Source organism: Olea europaea, chromosome 7 (genome assembly GCF_002742605.1).
Source record: "Olea europaea var. sylvestris chromosome 7, O_europaea_v1, whole genome shotgun sequence".
NCBI lineage: Eukaryota > Viridiplantae > Streptophyta > Magnoliopsida > Lamiales > Oleaceae > Olea > Olea europaea.
This window is the reverse complement of record NC_036243.1, coordinates 11,623,804-11,640,311: the sequence shown is the minus strand read 5'-3', so window position 1 is coordinate 11,640,311 and position 16,508 is coordinate 11,623,804. Positions and strand designations below refer to the sequence as shown.

Genomic DNA, 16,508 nt, shown 5'->3' with positions numbered 1-16,508 from the left:
TTTGATGGCAGTGACCCCTCTTTGTGAGTGGATTAGTTTGTGCTAGTTGTTGAAAGAGATTAATACATGATTCCTGTAAATATTCTTTAATCAGACCTTTTCTCTTGTCATTTGAGATTGTACTAGCGAATTTGAGTGTAATCTAAGAGGTGCTCAACGAGGGATTAAGTGTTTAAATCGGTCACTAAACCTCCGAAATTTAGATCATAAAATTCTTATGATCTTTATGTTTTTCTTGTTGAGCATTATGTTCTTGGTGCTAGTTGAATCTCAAAACTAGAATCGATGGTATCTAATCAAATCCTTGTGTCCACTCTCAAAATATTTGATGCAAAATTACCGACCATTATTTGAAATATCTCATTAGACAATTGTGCCCACACAGTATCTGATAAGAATTAGTCACATATGCTACCTTGAGGGTTAGCCAAATGTACTCAACAGTCTGTTTGATGGAAGCGAGATGACTTCACCTTAGAAAATGAAAGGGAAATTCAAATTATTAGTTTATTAAGTCAAGAATGAGAATATAAATTAATCGACAAACCATCAAAAATTGTAGAACTAAAATCACTTCGACTACAATTAGTTTTAGCCAAAAGATCTGTACAAAAAAACACGAGGTTGAATTTAAATCCTTTAAAATTAGTTGTGCTTGTTAATAAATTTTTTTTAGTAATTATTTTTCAGTTTCTCTCACCACTTAATTTCCACTAGCTCAAAGTCAAACTTTGCAGCAAATTCACATATTCAAAGTCGGGGTGTGCTTGGTGCACATAATTTGAGTACATAGAAGTGTCCACACCCCCTCATATGGACGTGGACCCACGTCCACCCCATGTGAGGGGAGTGGACACTCCTATGTACAGAATTTAGGTATACCAAGACTCATCCTTCAAAGTCAGGGTTCACTTGGAAGGTGGGAGTATCTATTTTTGCCATTAAAGGGTGTCTGCAATTCACTGTAGTAGGTTTGCCGACACTGCATATTACAGATTGAAAATGCAATAAATATAAATTAATGGACCATCAGCAATCACCGAGTAGGCAATAAAGCTTATGATACATTAAATTGAATATAATCATATGAATGTTTAGTACAATGAATTGAGTTTATAATGGATCAAAAGATGGTACTTTTTGACATGACAAATATGCAAGACTAGTAGACATCTTGGCCAATATTGCTTATCGGACAACCCCGACCCATATAAAAGTACAAAAATATAACAATCAGAAACTATGTGGAAAAACATTATTGCCACCTATACTAAAAAGGATATGATCACAGTGTTTCCGGACATGATTTTCACAATACACTAATATATACATGCACACACATGCATACATCTTGAAAATTTACAAATGTGAACGGTTGTAATTGCTTAATTCGTCACTTCTGATGTTCATGTTATCCCAAACCTGTAAAGTTTCACCTGAAAATCTTACCAATCTTCATGGCCAAACACGTGTGGGGAATGGTGCTTTACTGAAAGACAGATAGCCTAGCAACATTTGTCATGTGCAATTTAGTCCTTTGACAACAGGTCCTGAAAGAGAGGTACAATGACGGTCAATTAGCGCATGGTTACCAAGAGCCTTGTTTCCAAGGGTCAAGTACCATGAAAAATAGTCCACAACAGAATAACATCCTACATATATTCCACAACAGACTTGCTTTGAATGGAAAGTGAAAAGAACTTTACCCGAGTACTCAATGCCCAAAGAAAGATGGCTGCATTGCCATTAGAAACATGCTTCAACCTATGATTTCCTATATATTGATTGCCGTTTCATTAATTCATTGCAATCCACATTCAAGTTTGATCGCTGATATGAGCTCAGGAGATATAACTGGTCGAACATTACTCTCTCCACCTGCTAAGTCATTTTTCGAATCTTTGTTAACCTTTCCAGTAGCTTGGGCAAACTCCTCTCCAGCTCCCCAACCTCGATAAAGTATGACTTTACTGGGCTCTTGAGACACCAGAGCAGCACCCGTGGCTTGCTGACAGGATAATTATGAAAGAGATTGAGCATACTTGTCTAAAGCTTAAAAGAAGTATAGGTACGCTTTTCATACATTAAGAATGATTTTTAAAGAAGTAAATTTCGAACTATGAATCTCCGAAAAGGTAACTTCTATGATAGCTCAAACATCTTTGGCAAAACAGTTACTTAAACTAACTTTTAAGTTTAGCCAAACAAGTTCTTCAATTTGCACGATCTAAACAAATACAGGTACTTGAAAAGATTCTCAGATACAGACCTCCAGCTGGAAAATCACCTCCTGGACTGATGTCCCTTTGGCTCTGCCTTTAACATTCACTATGGCAAGAGGATGCTTTTGAAAGTGTGCTTTTATGGCTTTAGCAACACCGGTAATGACATTGCTCTTCCCTAATAAATTGTAGTAACAGTGAAAAGATTTCAAAGATATTCCATGACAAGGAAGTAAAAGACTTGAGTCATGCACAAAATGGATGAAGGAAATGTATGAAAGGGAACATGGGTGCTTGTAATCAAATCAAATAACAACTCCAGCTAAATATACCTATTCATCTTATTATGAATGTATACGATGAAACAGGTAAGCTTATTCATGTTGCTGGGTAGGGTTATTGAATATTGGCTCCCACATACATACATTATGCACATAAAAAATAATCAGAAGTACGCCCATCATATAGACACAGATTATCACAATAGTACAAACAGAAATATTTGAAGGTAAAAGATGGTTTTCAACAGTTTCATATAAACAGAATACTAACTAGGAAGTAACATAAAGATGAAAATTCACTCCAAAGAACTGAATTTAGACTTCAACAGTAACGAAGAGTACAAAGGTGTTACCTATAGCAAGCACAGGTAGCCTTTTAAGCTTGAGGGCTTGTTTTCGTAGAAGAAGCCTCTCTCTGTTGGAAAGTCGTCTAGCTCTGAAAGGTGTTCCAGAAGACCCCTTCGCCATAGATTTGTCTATTGAAGATTCTAACATAGCCTCTCGAAAACCAACGTTGGATGTCATAGCTTTATTATCACATAAGAGAGGCTTGACATAAGCAGTGGAACAAGAGCTTGTCTGATCTGGTGACTAAAAAATTGTACAACACAACATATTAGAAATTACTCTGGAAAATTGTGTTCTCGAGAGAAGCAAAATACACACATATATAAATATAGATAGTCCTCAGCAGTTTCTAAAATTTACCCCAAAAAGTGTGAAATTTTCATCTTGCACATTTATATCCAAAGAACCTTTGGTTTCTTTGGTTACTGATTTAAGTTGAAGACCTGCTTCAGACACATAGAATACATCTTCCCCCTTGGCCTCAGACTGTAGAGATTCTCCCAAGTCCTGTTGATGTACAGAAACCATTGCAGTGTCCATGTAACCCATTGTGTCTGTACAAGTTACAACAGCCTCATGGCTTCCTCTAGCCTTCAACAACGATGGTAAAAATGTATTCACACAAGTGAGTATACAAGTGAGTGTTCAAGCAATTTTGCAGTTAGAAGACAATTATAAGAAAAAAAGAAGTACATGGCTTGCTCATAAATACCAGGCAGCACTCACTGCCTGAACACTAGCCAGCAAAGAACATGAGTTCTGTAAAAATAAAGTTCCAAAGCATTATTTATGTATACTGAGAATACACATAACATTTTGCCAGCCTCTGCACATCATATTGGGTTTTCTTCAATTATTTTGGCAATTCAGCTTCCTAGCAACCTTTTCCATCAAGGAAGTTTTACATGATAATGAGTAATGGTATAGTATAGAGGTAAGAGAAGACCAAAATAAGGAATCATGCATTCATAATGGAGGTAAGAAAAAATATATTGCTTGGAACACATGCCTAAGGTAAACATAGTGTTTGAACAAAGTCGATGGTGAACAAAGATTTTGTTGAGTTCTTACTGCCTCTGTATATTGTGTCCATATTTTTGATTGTTAAAAGATCATTTTGTGCACAGTAAACTGGGGTTTAATAGAAAGTTCATTTCCATCAGTGCAAGTTTAATGGTTTACATCTTCCGATCAAATAATTAATTTTTAAGTTTTAATTAGTATGTGCATACCTGAACACTTTATTTATTTTTATTAATTTAGGCATCAGGCATATTTATTCCCAAATGTATAGATCTTGCCAATTAAGTGTTCAACTCAAACCAATTAGTGCTTGTATCGTAAATGAGTGCCATTTTAAAGGGTGTTCAACAAAGATTTTAATAAAAGTTGATGAACTATGTGGCTGAAAAGTTAGTAAAAGTTGTGGATCCCATCAAATGTGTAGTAAAAAATGATTGTTGACTTTGACCAAACTTTTTAGCAACTGTTTAAGCTTCCCAAACAAGCACTAAATGTTAGCTTTTCACCTCTTCTAAGCTGGCACTTCCAGAGTAGGACTGGTGATCAATTTTAGGATTTCTATCAGATTTTGCATCCTGAGTAACAGGAATTTTGTTCATCTCCCCCTCTTTGACCTGCATGATGACAACATTTTGCAAAAGGTTAGCCTGGATTGATGAACATAAACCTGACCAAGAGAAGCATGGATAATCAAAGAGAATTCACCACTTCATGTTCCAAATCTTTGGCCAACTGCATGTCATTTGAATCTTTATCCTCAGCATGGGACTGGATACAAGTGTATAATCATTAAAACATCAAGTTATTAAACCAACTGGCTGGAAAAACAAAAAAAAATTCATCAACAAAGTTACCAGTCTAAGCTTCAATTCATCAATGTTCCGAGTGAGCTTCAAAACATGTAATTTCAAGGACTGCACGCGATAGCAAGATTCATAAGATACATCAGCCAACATCATTCGCTAGAAATGTCAAGAAAAGAACAGAGAAAAAGGGAAAAGGTGTAAAAAACAACACAGAACCGTTTACCACGAGAGAAGGTTGAATCTGTATTTCACAACTCAAGTTCTTTGAGCCAAAAAAAAAAAACTAAATAGAATAAAGAAAAGAGTTTTTCACTAGGCTAGTAAATACCTCCCAGACATTGTAATAACCTATTACAGAATCGAGAATTCTTTTTTATTGTGCTGTATTTACCCTCCCCACAAGAATACCCATGAAATTAAGCCCTTCTTTTAGCCCCATTTTTATCAAAATAAAATTTTCTCTTTCTTCTTTTCAACTGCACATTCTTCAATAAAATAATATTACACGTAAATCGAAAACTGTTCCTTATTTTTCAACCACAAATTCTCCAAAAATTCACTATTCAAGAATACATTTTAACAAAAAATGGGACTCAAACAAGGGCTAAAGGAAAACTTCCTCAGCATATCTGATGTTGATAATGCTCATATAAACCAATAGTTCCCCGATTCCCATGACTTATTTTTCTGATGATGAATAGAGTTGGCATTTGGTATAAAAGAATGGATACTTATTTATAGTAGGTCATTCACTTTGAAGACTATTCAAAATGAATAGTAGAACATAATTTTTGGGATGAGCTTATATTTAGATAACTAAAATCATTTCATATGTTCCCTTACGGAGTGAACTAATAAAAAGGAAAATACAAGTCCTCTCCTTCAGTAAACACACCTCACGACGTTGTGCCTCTATTGAGCGTTTCATTGCTTCTCTTTTACTCAGAAGTGTCTGAGGCCTCAAAGAAGCAGGACGTTTATAGTTCTTTCCACGATAGATGATAATTGCGTAGCCCTTACTGACTCGCTCAACTGCAACTAATATTCCACCACTCTCTGCCTCTAAACTCCGTGCTACTCCATGAACCTCTTCAATGGTCCTCCTGCCTATCAATACCTTAACCAATTCCCTATATTTCCAGTGTAGATGCATGTTTTCAACTGTTCCATCAAAAACTCCTCGCCTTCCTGAGAATTGAAAGAGAAAATAATCACAAGATAAACTATTACTATGACATTGAGCCCTATGCTATGATAAATTTAAAATGCTATGCTTTTTATATGCCCACAAACTAGAGTGCTCACCCAAAAGAAGAAAAGGTTTCATCCTCAGACCCACTTTCCTCAGCATATACCTTTCTTCTTCAGTAATTCCCTCTTTATCTATTTCCAGTTGTTGAGGAATCTCTTCCTTATCTAACTCTTCTAAAAGTTTCTCTGCCCTGGCTTTCTTAGCCAATGCCTGCAATAAAAACATTAATACCGGAAATACGTTAAAGAGATGGCAAAAGAATATGACAACTATATTCACTTGTCAATTCCTACCATGGACAACTTAGAGTTCGTTCTTTCAATAGCTGACTTTGTATGCCTCAATTTCCTTTCTTCAGAGTGAAGCTTCAATTTCTCATCGCTAGACTTGTGATGTCCATCTTGAGGGCCATATTCCACGGTCTCATGTTTGTGTTCTTTCACATTCAAGTCATGATCCGTTCCCGTTTTCGCCCCATCCATCCCATACTTTCTCCGCTCTTCTATTGCTGAAGATACTGCAGCTGGCAAGAAATCCTTTCCTCGGTAAAAGACAATGAATTCCTTATCTCGTGAAAGTAAGGTTCCTCCTGTTAGCCACTGCAGGAGTTCAATGGTAAATAGATGTCCACGAAAAATTATGTACCAAAATGTTTTTAACTTCAGCGTCATGAAACCTTTACACAAAAGAACATGCTGAGCATTGATCAGATTTAAGATATCGCGTGTACGTCACAGACCTTCAGTTCTTCTGCCATCATTTCACTGTTTGTGTTCTGGACTCCTCTCTTGATCGCTATTTTTGCAATTTCACATTTCTCCCACAGCTTAACAATAGAAGCAGCCAGTCCTTGAAGTTTCTTATTTCTGCCTGTGATAAAGACAAGAGCAGGAGTTTTATGTTTGTCAATAATTACATTCGACCACTAAACATTTGTTAATATGGGGACTGCATATGACTCCTAGTTCAATAGATTTAAGAACCATCTCCCCCCCCCCCCCCCCCAAAATGGCACGGCAAAGGCCGACCAAGTCTCTTTAATGTTGTCATTTCATCATTTGTCAGTTTATTTTTCACTCCATAGGGAAGTAAACGGAATGGTCTCTTGTATCCAGGAACTATTGCTGGCAAAAGATCAGCATCAACCGGTAAGGGATCATATCCCCACCAATCAGTAAAACGTGGACCAAGTCCTTCCAACAGCATGTCAGCTTCTTCAGCAAGTTGAGCCTCACCAGGCAACTGAAATCGTACTCTATCTGGTAAACCTACACCTTGAATCAGACGTGGATGAGATATGCCCATTAATGAGTTTGGTTGAGGAGATTTCATAGCATGAGTTCCGGATGATAATGTATCCCTTCCATCATGTACTCCATCATTAATATCCAAATCAAGAGAAGCTTCATTGGAAGCATCATCGGTTGAATTATTATCAGTAAAGAAGTAAGGATACTTGTAATCAGATCCTCTGTACAATATTATGTTGCTTCCAGATCTCCAAATGACTAAACCTCCTGTTTTTCTCTGAAAACATCCCAAAAGAATTTGAAGTTAAATAAAAAAATACATGGAGATTGCCGAAACCTAGCAGATTAATGAATTGTTCAATGGATATTAGCTTTCTAGATAACTGTCCTAATACTATTCACCAAGTGCATGTTGAGATCTCATTTAAGGGTCAGCTAGATTATTTTAACATGAACACTGATGGCTTGTTACATAAGATCAGCTTCTAAAATTTTATGAAGACTTCAATCTGAAATGCTTCACGGACTTGAAGAAACTCAAATTAGATCCAAATTTACAATAATAAGGTGTTGCTCAGTTACAAATGAGAGCAAACCATCTTTTCAATAAAAATCCCTTCCTTCTAAGTATATAAGTTTCCTGCTGCACCTCTCTTTCAAATAAAGATTTGATTATAAATGTCAGATGTCAAGCTACAAGGCTGCACTCACAATTCTATGGAAAAAGGCTGCCATCATTGAAAGTTGGACATAACTAAAATTGAAAATAGTAAATTTTCTTTTGCTACGTATTAGCCATCTGAGGATGCAATTTGACATTGAAAGCCCTTTTACGTATTTAAACAGATATTTGAGAAAAACCTCGACTTTTCACCACATTTAAACTCGACCAACCAAGGGACGAGAATTGTAATAACTATATTGGTCTTTCCTCTTAACGTAAAACATATTGGGGATGAACCGAATTCATTGAGCATAAAAAGCCAAACCAGAACTATTGATGCTTAGGTTCTGAATTTTGCATGTCATTTGCTCTATTCCATGATAATAATGAAAGAAACAGGATCTAACCTCCAAGAGATCATGAGTCCTCTTCATGTTTAACCTACAAATATCCTCACACTTGATCTTCACCAGCTCAGAATGCCTCCACCGCTCGTGAATTCCATTCACAATCCCCTCAGTGATCCCGGCTTTTCCTACCTTCAACTTCTTCTTCAATCCAATACCAATTGACCTCAACCTCCTTAACTCTTCCCCTGGCAATGTGAGTTCCGCCAAGCTAGGAGTGTTTCCTCCTTTCTCCTCTCCCCTTCTCCTCAACCTCTCCTCCTCCTCCTCCTTTAAAACCCCACGCCTCAACTCATGAAAATTCTGTATTGCATTCCCCGACCCGGGCACAGGCACAGGATTCTCGGGAGTGCTCCAGCTTGGGTCAAGTGTATGCCCAACACGGTACTTGGGCAATTTGGTGGGTAGTGGAACAAATATTTCACCAGGTGGAGACCCATTATAGTTTATACCTTTTTCTGGGTTTTCTTTGTCTTCTTCGACATAGCCAAGGCTACGTAGCTTTTCAGAGATACGTTGGATGGCAGACTGCGGTAGAGTTCCTGAATCCGCACTACTTCCCCCTTCGCGGGCGGCGGAAGCTTGGTGGAGGAGGGGTTCAAAGGGTAATCTTGGGAAGGAGAAGAATAAATGAGGGATTTGGGGTGAGGGATTTAGGAGGGTTTTGGAAGGGATTAAATAGCAGAATTCGTGATTTCTGCTTCTGCTTCTGCTGCTGCAAAGAGTATTCAACATTGAATTGCGAATGATGAGTAGACCGATTCAATTAGCAAAAATTAACATTTGAATTTGAAAAAATAAAAGAAAAAAAGACACTCAAATCATTCCCTTAATCCTCCTCACTCTACTGCTTTGTGTGTATAATTTTATCAGCTTCAGTGAATCAGTTCCGGTATCTTTATAGTCACCAATCCTAAAGCCCCCAGCTGTGTCAGTGTGTACGTTATCCACGGAGAGCGTTCTATTTTTTCTTGATTCTCAATTTTATAAACTGGTAGTAAGAAAGACACATTGCACTTATAGGATAAAAGAATGCGTGATATTTTTGAAATATTAATATTGTGCGTATATATCTAGAATAATGCTATTTGCAGTGAAAATTATCGACAATCGTTCTATGTGGCGTATATTTGACAATTTTTTATTTGATGTATAATTCAAAAAATGACTACCATATTTATGTATCAAATATCAAATTGTCAAGTCTATGCTACATAGGACGACTACTGACAGTCTTCACTATGAATAGCATTACTCACACATATATATATATAAAAAAAATTTTAAATTTTTAAAGTAGATGGTATAGTTGATATTATTAAAGGAAAAATTAAAATTTTAAAAAAATAAAAAATAAAAAATTATATATATAATGTGAAAATGTTAAATAAATTTAAATGTAATTATGATCACAATGACACTTCTTTGTACGTAATATTTTTTGTCAACATCCAACATCCCTTTTTTTAATTTTTATGTTCAACTTTTACCAAGACTTTCGATTTTTGCATTGAAACTTAATGAAAAAGTGCAACATATAATTGTCCATAAGAGAATATATGTTCATGAAAGTATATTCCAATAGAAGGCACTGTTTGTTCTAGGGCCTTGTTAATGATCATTACAAAGCATACACGTATTTAAAATTATTTTTTCTTGAATTTAAATGAATATCATTAATCATTTGTTGGAGTTAAGTGCAACAATTATTTTTGAACGGAGATTGTGCCCTTGTAAAGACTATTGGATGAGTCCATAATCCTCAAGAGATTCACTGGATAATTTCTTTTCATGATTAACTTATGTGGATACCATTTGACAACAATGTATTATAAGCTCTTGATAAAATTAATTTGTATTATCTATTGCTTCGTCAAAGTTGACAGATTCTTCACTTTCTTCAAAAAATAAACCAATTAGTTTGTCATTGAGGTAGTCAACATACTCAATTTTTGTTTAAAGAATGTCATGTTGTGTCATATAATCAGAAAAAGCTGAAATTTTTTATTAAACCTAAGAATACTAGATTTATTAAGTGTAACTTCGAAGTTTCAGCATCGTCGCATGCTATAACTATCCCCTTTGTTAAGTTTATGAAGTCATAATGTATAAAAGGTTCTGTTCCATTATTAATTTGGATCAAATGTTCTGCAAATCAATTGTCATTTTGAGCGTGAATATTTTAATTTAGTTGCAGCTTTCCGATTTTTTCCAAAGGTATTATTTATCCAAATTTTAGTTAATTGTGTCATTGTCTTGTTGCTCTTGGGACGATATGTACTACTTGATGAAAATCTCTTCCAAATACAAGACTTTTGCAACAAATAGTTTTGAATTGTCCAAATCTCTTAAGTATGTTTGATTGACTTTATTTTTACATAAATTCCTATTTTTTGAATGTTCGATTGACAATTTTTTCATGCAAAATATTTTATAATTATTGGTCATCTGATCATATTTTTCTCAAAACACAGGGAAATTTTTTTTTATGGAATGGTTATTTTTATTTTTGAGATAATTTACTCTCTCTCTCATGTATCCACTTTCTCTTATCTACATACCAATAAAAAAAATGGATAAGTAAAATATTTTCTATATTAAAAATTAAATCAATCAAATACATTTAATTAATAATTTACATACGAATAAGATCTAGACAATTGAATGTCGAGAATTTATTTTCTTTCCATACAAATTATATACTCATAAATAAACGCACCCTTAAAGTTTTATCAACAGTTTCTATTATGTTTTTGTTGGCCATTGTTGCTTCATTACACATTATGAACTATCAAATCAATTTTGTTGTAGTACTTTCCTATACGCTAGGTCCATTGACAAAAAATACATATATGTTTCCGTTGTTCATTCTTTCAAGTATGACATCAAAGCATATTTTTTTATCTGGTTATAGATATGATGCTACTTGAGTATCAACATTTGAAAACTCAATAGAGCATACATATATAATTTCCTTTGCATTGGATTCATTGTTTCCATAGAAGGTTGATATAAGGTCAGTCGTTTCCATAGATTGGAGGAAAAATTGTATATCTCATAAATCGCACTGCATGTAATATTCTAATAATTCTTCGACATTTCTTTTGTAATTTGCATTGAAATCAACTTCATCATGTAATGCATGTAATTTTCCTCTCAACTTAATTTTATAGTATAAACTATCATGAATTATACCTAAATTATATTCATTTGAAGATCAATTTGATGAGAAATGAGAACTATATTTGACTTATTATTATAAATTGCAAAATTAACTTAATGCATGAAAAATTAGGAAGATTGAATAAGAACAAAATTGACAAAAAAAAAATTAAAAATTATGGACAAAAAGTTACAAACCAAGTAAGGGTATACTGGACTCCACGTGAATGTAAAACATAAATTCTAGTGCCAAGGGGAACATATTAATACAATCTTTCATAGATATATTTTTAAATTATTCTTTTTGTGAAATAACTATTATTTTATAGGAAATGGATGTAACTTACTACTATAAGACTAATAATTTAATAATTTTAGGAAAAAAGTAATGAATGGAAAAAAAAAAAAAAAAAACTTAGCCCTTATATGGGATCTATTAAAATCAAATTTTGGAGAAAAATATATTTTAATATAGTGATTTTTTGAAGAATATGATTAAAAAAAAAAGGAAAATTTTGAATCTAAATATAATATTATTATTATTTTTTTTTTTTGGAAAATGTATGATTGAAAATATATTATAAAATCGAGCCCAGACACAAGCTTCATGCATTAGAATTATATATTATTATATTCTTCAAAAATTTGTCATTCGAGTTCCTTAAACAACACTCATGTATCAATTTCATATTGAAGAACTTAAATTAATGCTGTTAATAGCAACATTCACTTTTCAATTTGATTTTAGAGTAATGCTATTAATCAAATAAATTTTATTTTATCTCAAAAGGGAAATTTAATGTCATTTTTTGAGCTCCTTAAAGAACACCCATTTTGCAATTTCACGTAGAACAAATTGAATTCATGCTGTTAAAAATGACATTCGTTTTTCAATTTCATTCTGAATTAATGCTACTAATCAAGTGAAAAGAATTCTTTTTATTTTTATTTTGTTTATCTATAAAGGGGAATTTAAGGCCATCCTTTGAGTTCCTTCAACAATATCTGTTTTTCAATTTCATGTTGAATAAATTAAATTAATGTTAAAAAAAATTAATGTAATATCAAAAATATTAATTTAGGAAATTATTAAAAAATGAGATTTTTAATTTATGAATAAATTGAAATAATGTTATTAATTAATTATTAAAAAATTAAAATTAAATAAGTGTAATAAGTGCATAAAATACACTTATCGAAGCCTAAAATAGAAATATTTGATAGTTCTTTTTATAAAATATATCCTAAATTTCTATTTCATGTTATATAGATAAAACTCAATGATTGAATGGGTAATTGGAAGAAAGAAGCCAAAATTTGGTGAAAATTTGTGACCCAATATATGGGGATTGAATTTCAACATTTCAACAGTTGATTCAAACCATGAAATGAAGATTGAAGATTATACGAGTTCAATTGGATGCAATTAGAAGTTAAATGACCGAAATTGCAAGAGAAAATGACTTAAAAGAATCAATAATCGAATTCAGGGCCAAAATGTAAGGTTTGAAAGATGCATAGTTGGGCAACTGCCTGACTTACGAAATCAAAATCAGTGGCTTCAAACTTGGCCTGAGCGAGTGCCCCGTTTACTAGATTCCTTTTTTATTCCAAATTCTACACGGAAACCACTTTCTTGCACAACTTTTAACCTAATTTCACCTCTATAAATACAAAACATGGGTAGCTAATTAAGGGGACCTCTCATACATCTCTCAGATACATAATATACTCCAATATTCCATTAATTGATACACAAAAGGAGAGAATTAATATTTGTGGAAGATAACGCCTGTGAAATGACAAACATATCATTCAAGAAAACTTCATACTAGGAAGTGGGCATAAGGATAGAAAGGAAAATTCAAGAGATATCAAGAACTCTTTGAAGATATTCAAGACTAAAATATTTTTCTTCAAATATTTGATTCGGGTGATGTTTATTCAACTTAAAATGATGTGTTGTAATTTCAATGTGCTTGACTAGGTTTTCATATTGCTATAATGAGATAAACCATTGTTATGAAATTTTTGATTTAAATAATTGAATTGATGTTAATTTGTTTGAATTATTGGATGTTTATCATTGTTTTAATACATTGTCAGCATGTACTAAGAAGTTTACATGAATGGTGGACCTACGTAACAATTTATTAAGGCCCCGTTTGGTACCAATTTTTTCAAAATGTATTTTTATGTATTTTTTCTCTTTTTTTTCAACCTCACATTTTTTTATTAAAATAATATTTCACGTAAATAAATATATTTTCCTTATTTTTTAACCACACATTTCCATCAATTTACTATTCTAAAATACATTTTTACATAAAAATAGGTATCAAACACCCTCTAAAAATGTTTAGGACCTTTACTACATTTATTATTAAAGGTTTGGATCTGCTGTTTGAATACTTGCAAAAGATTTAGGCCTGTGTCTACACTACTTATAAAGGTTGGGACCTTTGTTACACCATCTTCAAAACATTAGGACCCTGTAGTGCACTTGTATTTTGAAGCAATATTTGACCATAAAGGAAAAATTGGAAACTGTGCAAACATATTAAATTAAGAACGGAACTAACACCAAAAGCAGATCTAGCTACACATCTATTTTACAATAACTCCTACCAAAAATCCAAACATTCAAGTCCTCTACAAACTAGTTTTCATTGAATGGAGGGTCCTAACTTCAACTTCCATTTTTTGCCTTGTATGAAGAAAAGCATTAATCAACTCTCTCGTTTGTCGCACTTTGGGAGGGTCATACCACGCAAAAAAGTTACATCCATCCATATCTTGACTACATGGGCGAGTGAGATATCATCTGTTTGGGTTAAAGTTCATCCGTTTGATCTTCATCTACAAAAGGTTTCCACATCTGCAGACATTCATTTCCATGGCTGGGCTCACAGGTGAGAAAATGTTAATAGTGAATAAAGAGAGAGAGGATTTTTTTCTTTCTTTTTTTAGGGCACAAAATAGGAATGAAACTAACATTAGACTTCTCGAGGGAAGTGAAAATAGCAATATGATGAAAGAATGGATGGATTTCATCTCATATCCTCCACTGCCATCATCGTTAATGGTTTGGGACCCTTAGATGGAAAAATGAATATTTTAGGTATACATTGTAATAATTTGAAAGGTTTGAGACCCCGATTGCAATTTTTCCAAAGTCTATTCATAATTATTTATGGGAATTAGCAAAATGAAGAGTAATTATAGAGTGTGAAAGATAAGACCATTCACTCTCTATTTATATAAAATTCCAACATGCTCTTATATTTCGAATATGTTTATTGTTGGAGATGCTTGATCTCTAATAGTTTCTTTCAAGGCAAAATACTCTTTATTTTAAAGAGAAACTTAAAATTAGATTCCAATAGCTTCTTTATTTTAAATTTCAAAATAGAGTGAGTTTGTCTATTTATATTTAGAAAGTTAAACTCACTCTCTATTTGTATTAAGTAAATTCTGATAAAAATTGATGAAATGTGTGATCGTAAAGTTGATAAAAGTAATGGATCTCATGTAATGTGTGGTTAAAGTTAATTGTTAATGTTGACTTAATTTTTTATCAATTTTTCATGTCGCACTAAATATGGACTTATTATCCACACACTTAGTAGGATTCATTACTATTTCTCTTTATAAATGATTTATAAATTTGGTAACAGAGCCTAAATGATTATTGGAAAATTAAAACTAAACAAAGTACAAAAGTTTGTTGAAGTATGTAAAAACTTATACTTTTTAATTTAAAGATACTCTCTATTATGTACAAGATGTTTGAAAACATAAAGTCTTTTGAAGATGCTATTAGAAAATGGGACTATAGAGAGTCTTTTGGAGATATCCTTAAATAATTTAGGGGATTTTGTTTAAGAAGCCTAGTCAACCATAATCTTTGGTAAAATAGCCTATATCAATAATTTTTGTTTAAATAGTCTAAAGTCTATTTGATTATATATTAAAAGTCTTAAATACCCTTAAGTTGAAATGACTAAAATATCCAATTTGAAAATGAATATTACCCAAATCCCCAAATATAAATCCCTAAATCCCCTTCATTTCTCTCGTTTCCAAGTCCATTCTCACCATATTAAACTCTCCTTAAAATTCAGTTGTATTCTTCTTCATATGCATTATTCTTGCTTACAATGAATGATTGCATGTTGAAGTTCCCTTTCTTGAACCAAGAACAAATGAAATAGTGCAAATTTTGGAGGTGGGTTAGCAAGAATCGATTTCACACAGTTGATGGTGAGCTTTATAAATTGAAAATTATAGATTTGTTGTTATTTTCTAGTTGTATACTATGAGAAAAATCAATTGGATAATTAAAATTTGCTGTAAAATATTGAAACAGAATGGTGCCGTTTCTCAGTAGTTGGGTGCCCTTTTTTCCCAGCTGGCTGCTGTTTTAATAAGACAATGGAGGTATTGATATACTTGTTGGCAAATTAGTTGTTTCCCCATTCTTTTATAGCATTTTATTATCATAAATAAATTTAAACGGCACATACACATTTTAAATTACGAAATGCCGTTTTGTTCTGCTGAAATGTGTTATGTAACAATATGAGTAGCCTTTTGTTTGTTATTGAAGTTGTGATTCATAGTACTCAGTTTTGGCAATTAATGGAGTAATATATTATATTTTTTTTGGTTGAATTGCAGATATGGACTCTGGTGCAATGATTGTTATTTGTTATTTTGTTAAATTTGAAAAGAGTGATGAAGATGAATGGAGTTGGAAATGGATAGGGAATGATGAAGACACCGCAACAAATATTTTTGTATCAAAAGCAATCTCATATGCAGAGTTGTATAACGAAGTCCGAAAAGCAGTTAAGGTTGATCCCAATGTGTATGACATCAAGATGAAATTTCTCGTTCCCGACATGGCAAAATTATCAGTTCCGCCAATGAATATTACTTGCGATATGGATGTTAGCTGGTTTCTTTCTTTGCATGACAAAGTTCCAATTTGTGTAACCCTTGTAGAAGAGGGTTATGTTGATCAAGAAGACATGAATGTTGATATTGTAAATGTTCAGGAGAATCATGAATGTATTTCAAATGTTGTTGCA

At 33.0% G+C, this 16,508-nt stretch overlaps 1 protein-coding gene across 1 annotated transcript; it reads right to left on the bottom strand.

Moving 5' to 3' along the window:
* Positions 1-1,044: 1,044 nt before the first annotated feature.
* On the bottom strand, positions 1,045-9,254 carry LOC111396997 (CRM-domain containing factor CFM2, chloroplastic). Its single transcript, XM_023023653.1, has 14 exons — positions 8,254-9,254; positions 6,916-7,459; positions 6,672-6,802; positions 6,226-6,531; positions 5,986-6,142; positions 5,576-5,868; positions 4,729-4,788; positions 4,580-4,642; positions 4,381-4,488; positions 3,212-3,442; positions 2,857-3,094; positions 2,270-2,400; positions 1,707-2,008; positions 1,045-1,550 (listed from the first exon to the last, which is right to left on the bottom strand). The coding sequence occupies exons 1-13, from the start codon at positions 8,986-8,988 to the stop codon at positions 1,802-1,804; spliced, it is 3,204 nt and encodes a 1,067-aa protein (XP_022879421.1). The 5' UTR covers positions 8,989-9,254; the 3' UTR covers positions 1,045-1,550; positions 1,707-1,801.
* Between the last annotated feature and the right edge of the window lie 7,254 nt (positions 9,255-16,508).

Coding starts and splice junctions, on each gene's coding strand:
- LOC111396997 (XM_023023653.1), bottom strand. CDS start 8,988: ATGTTGAATACTCTTTGCAGCAGCAGAAGCAGAAGCAGAAATCACGAA. Junction 6,803..6,915: donor GGGGGGGGGGGGGGGAGATG/GTTCTTAAATCT, acceptor TCTTTATCACAG/GCAGAAATAAGAAACTTCAA. Junction 4,489..4,579: donor AAGATTTGGAACATGAAGTG/GTGAATTCTCTT, acceptor GTCATCATGCAG/GTCAAAGAGGGGGAGATGAA.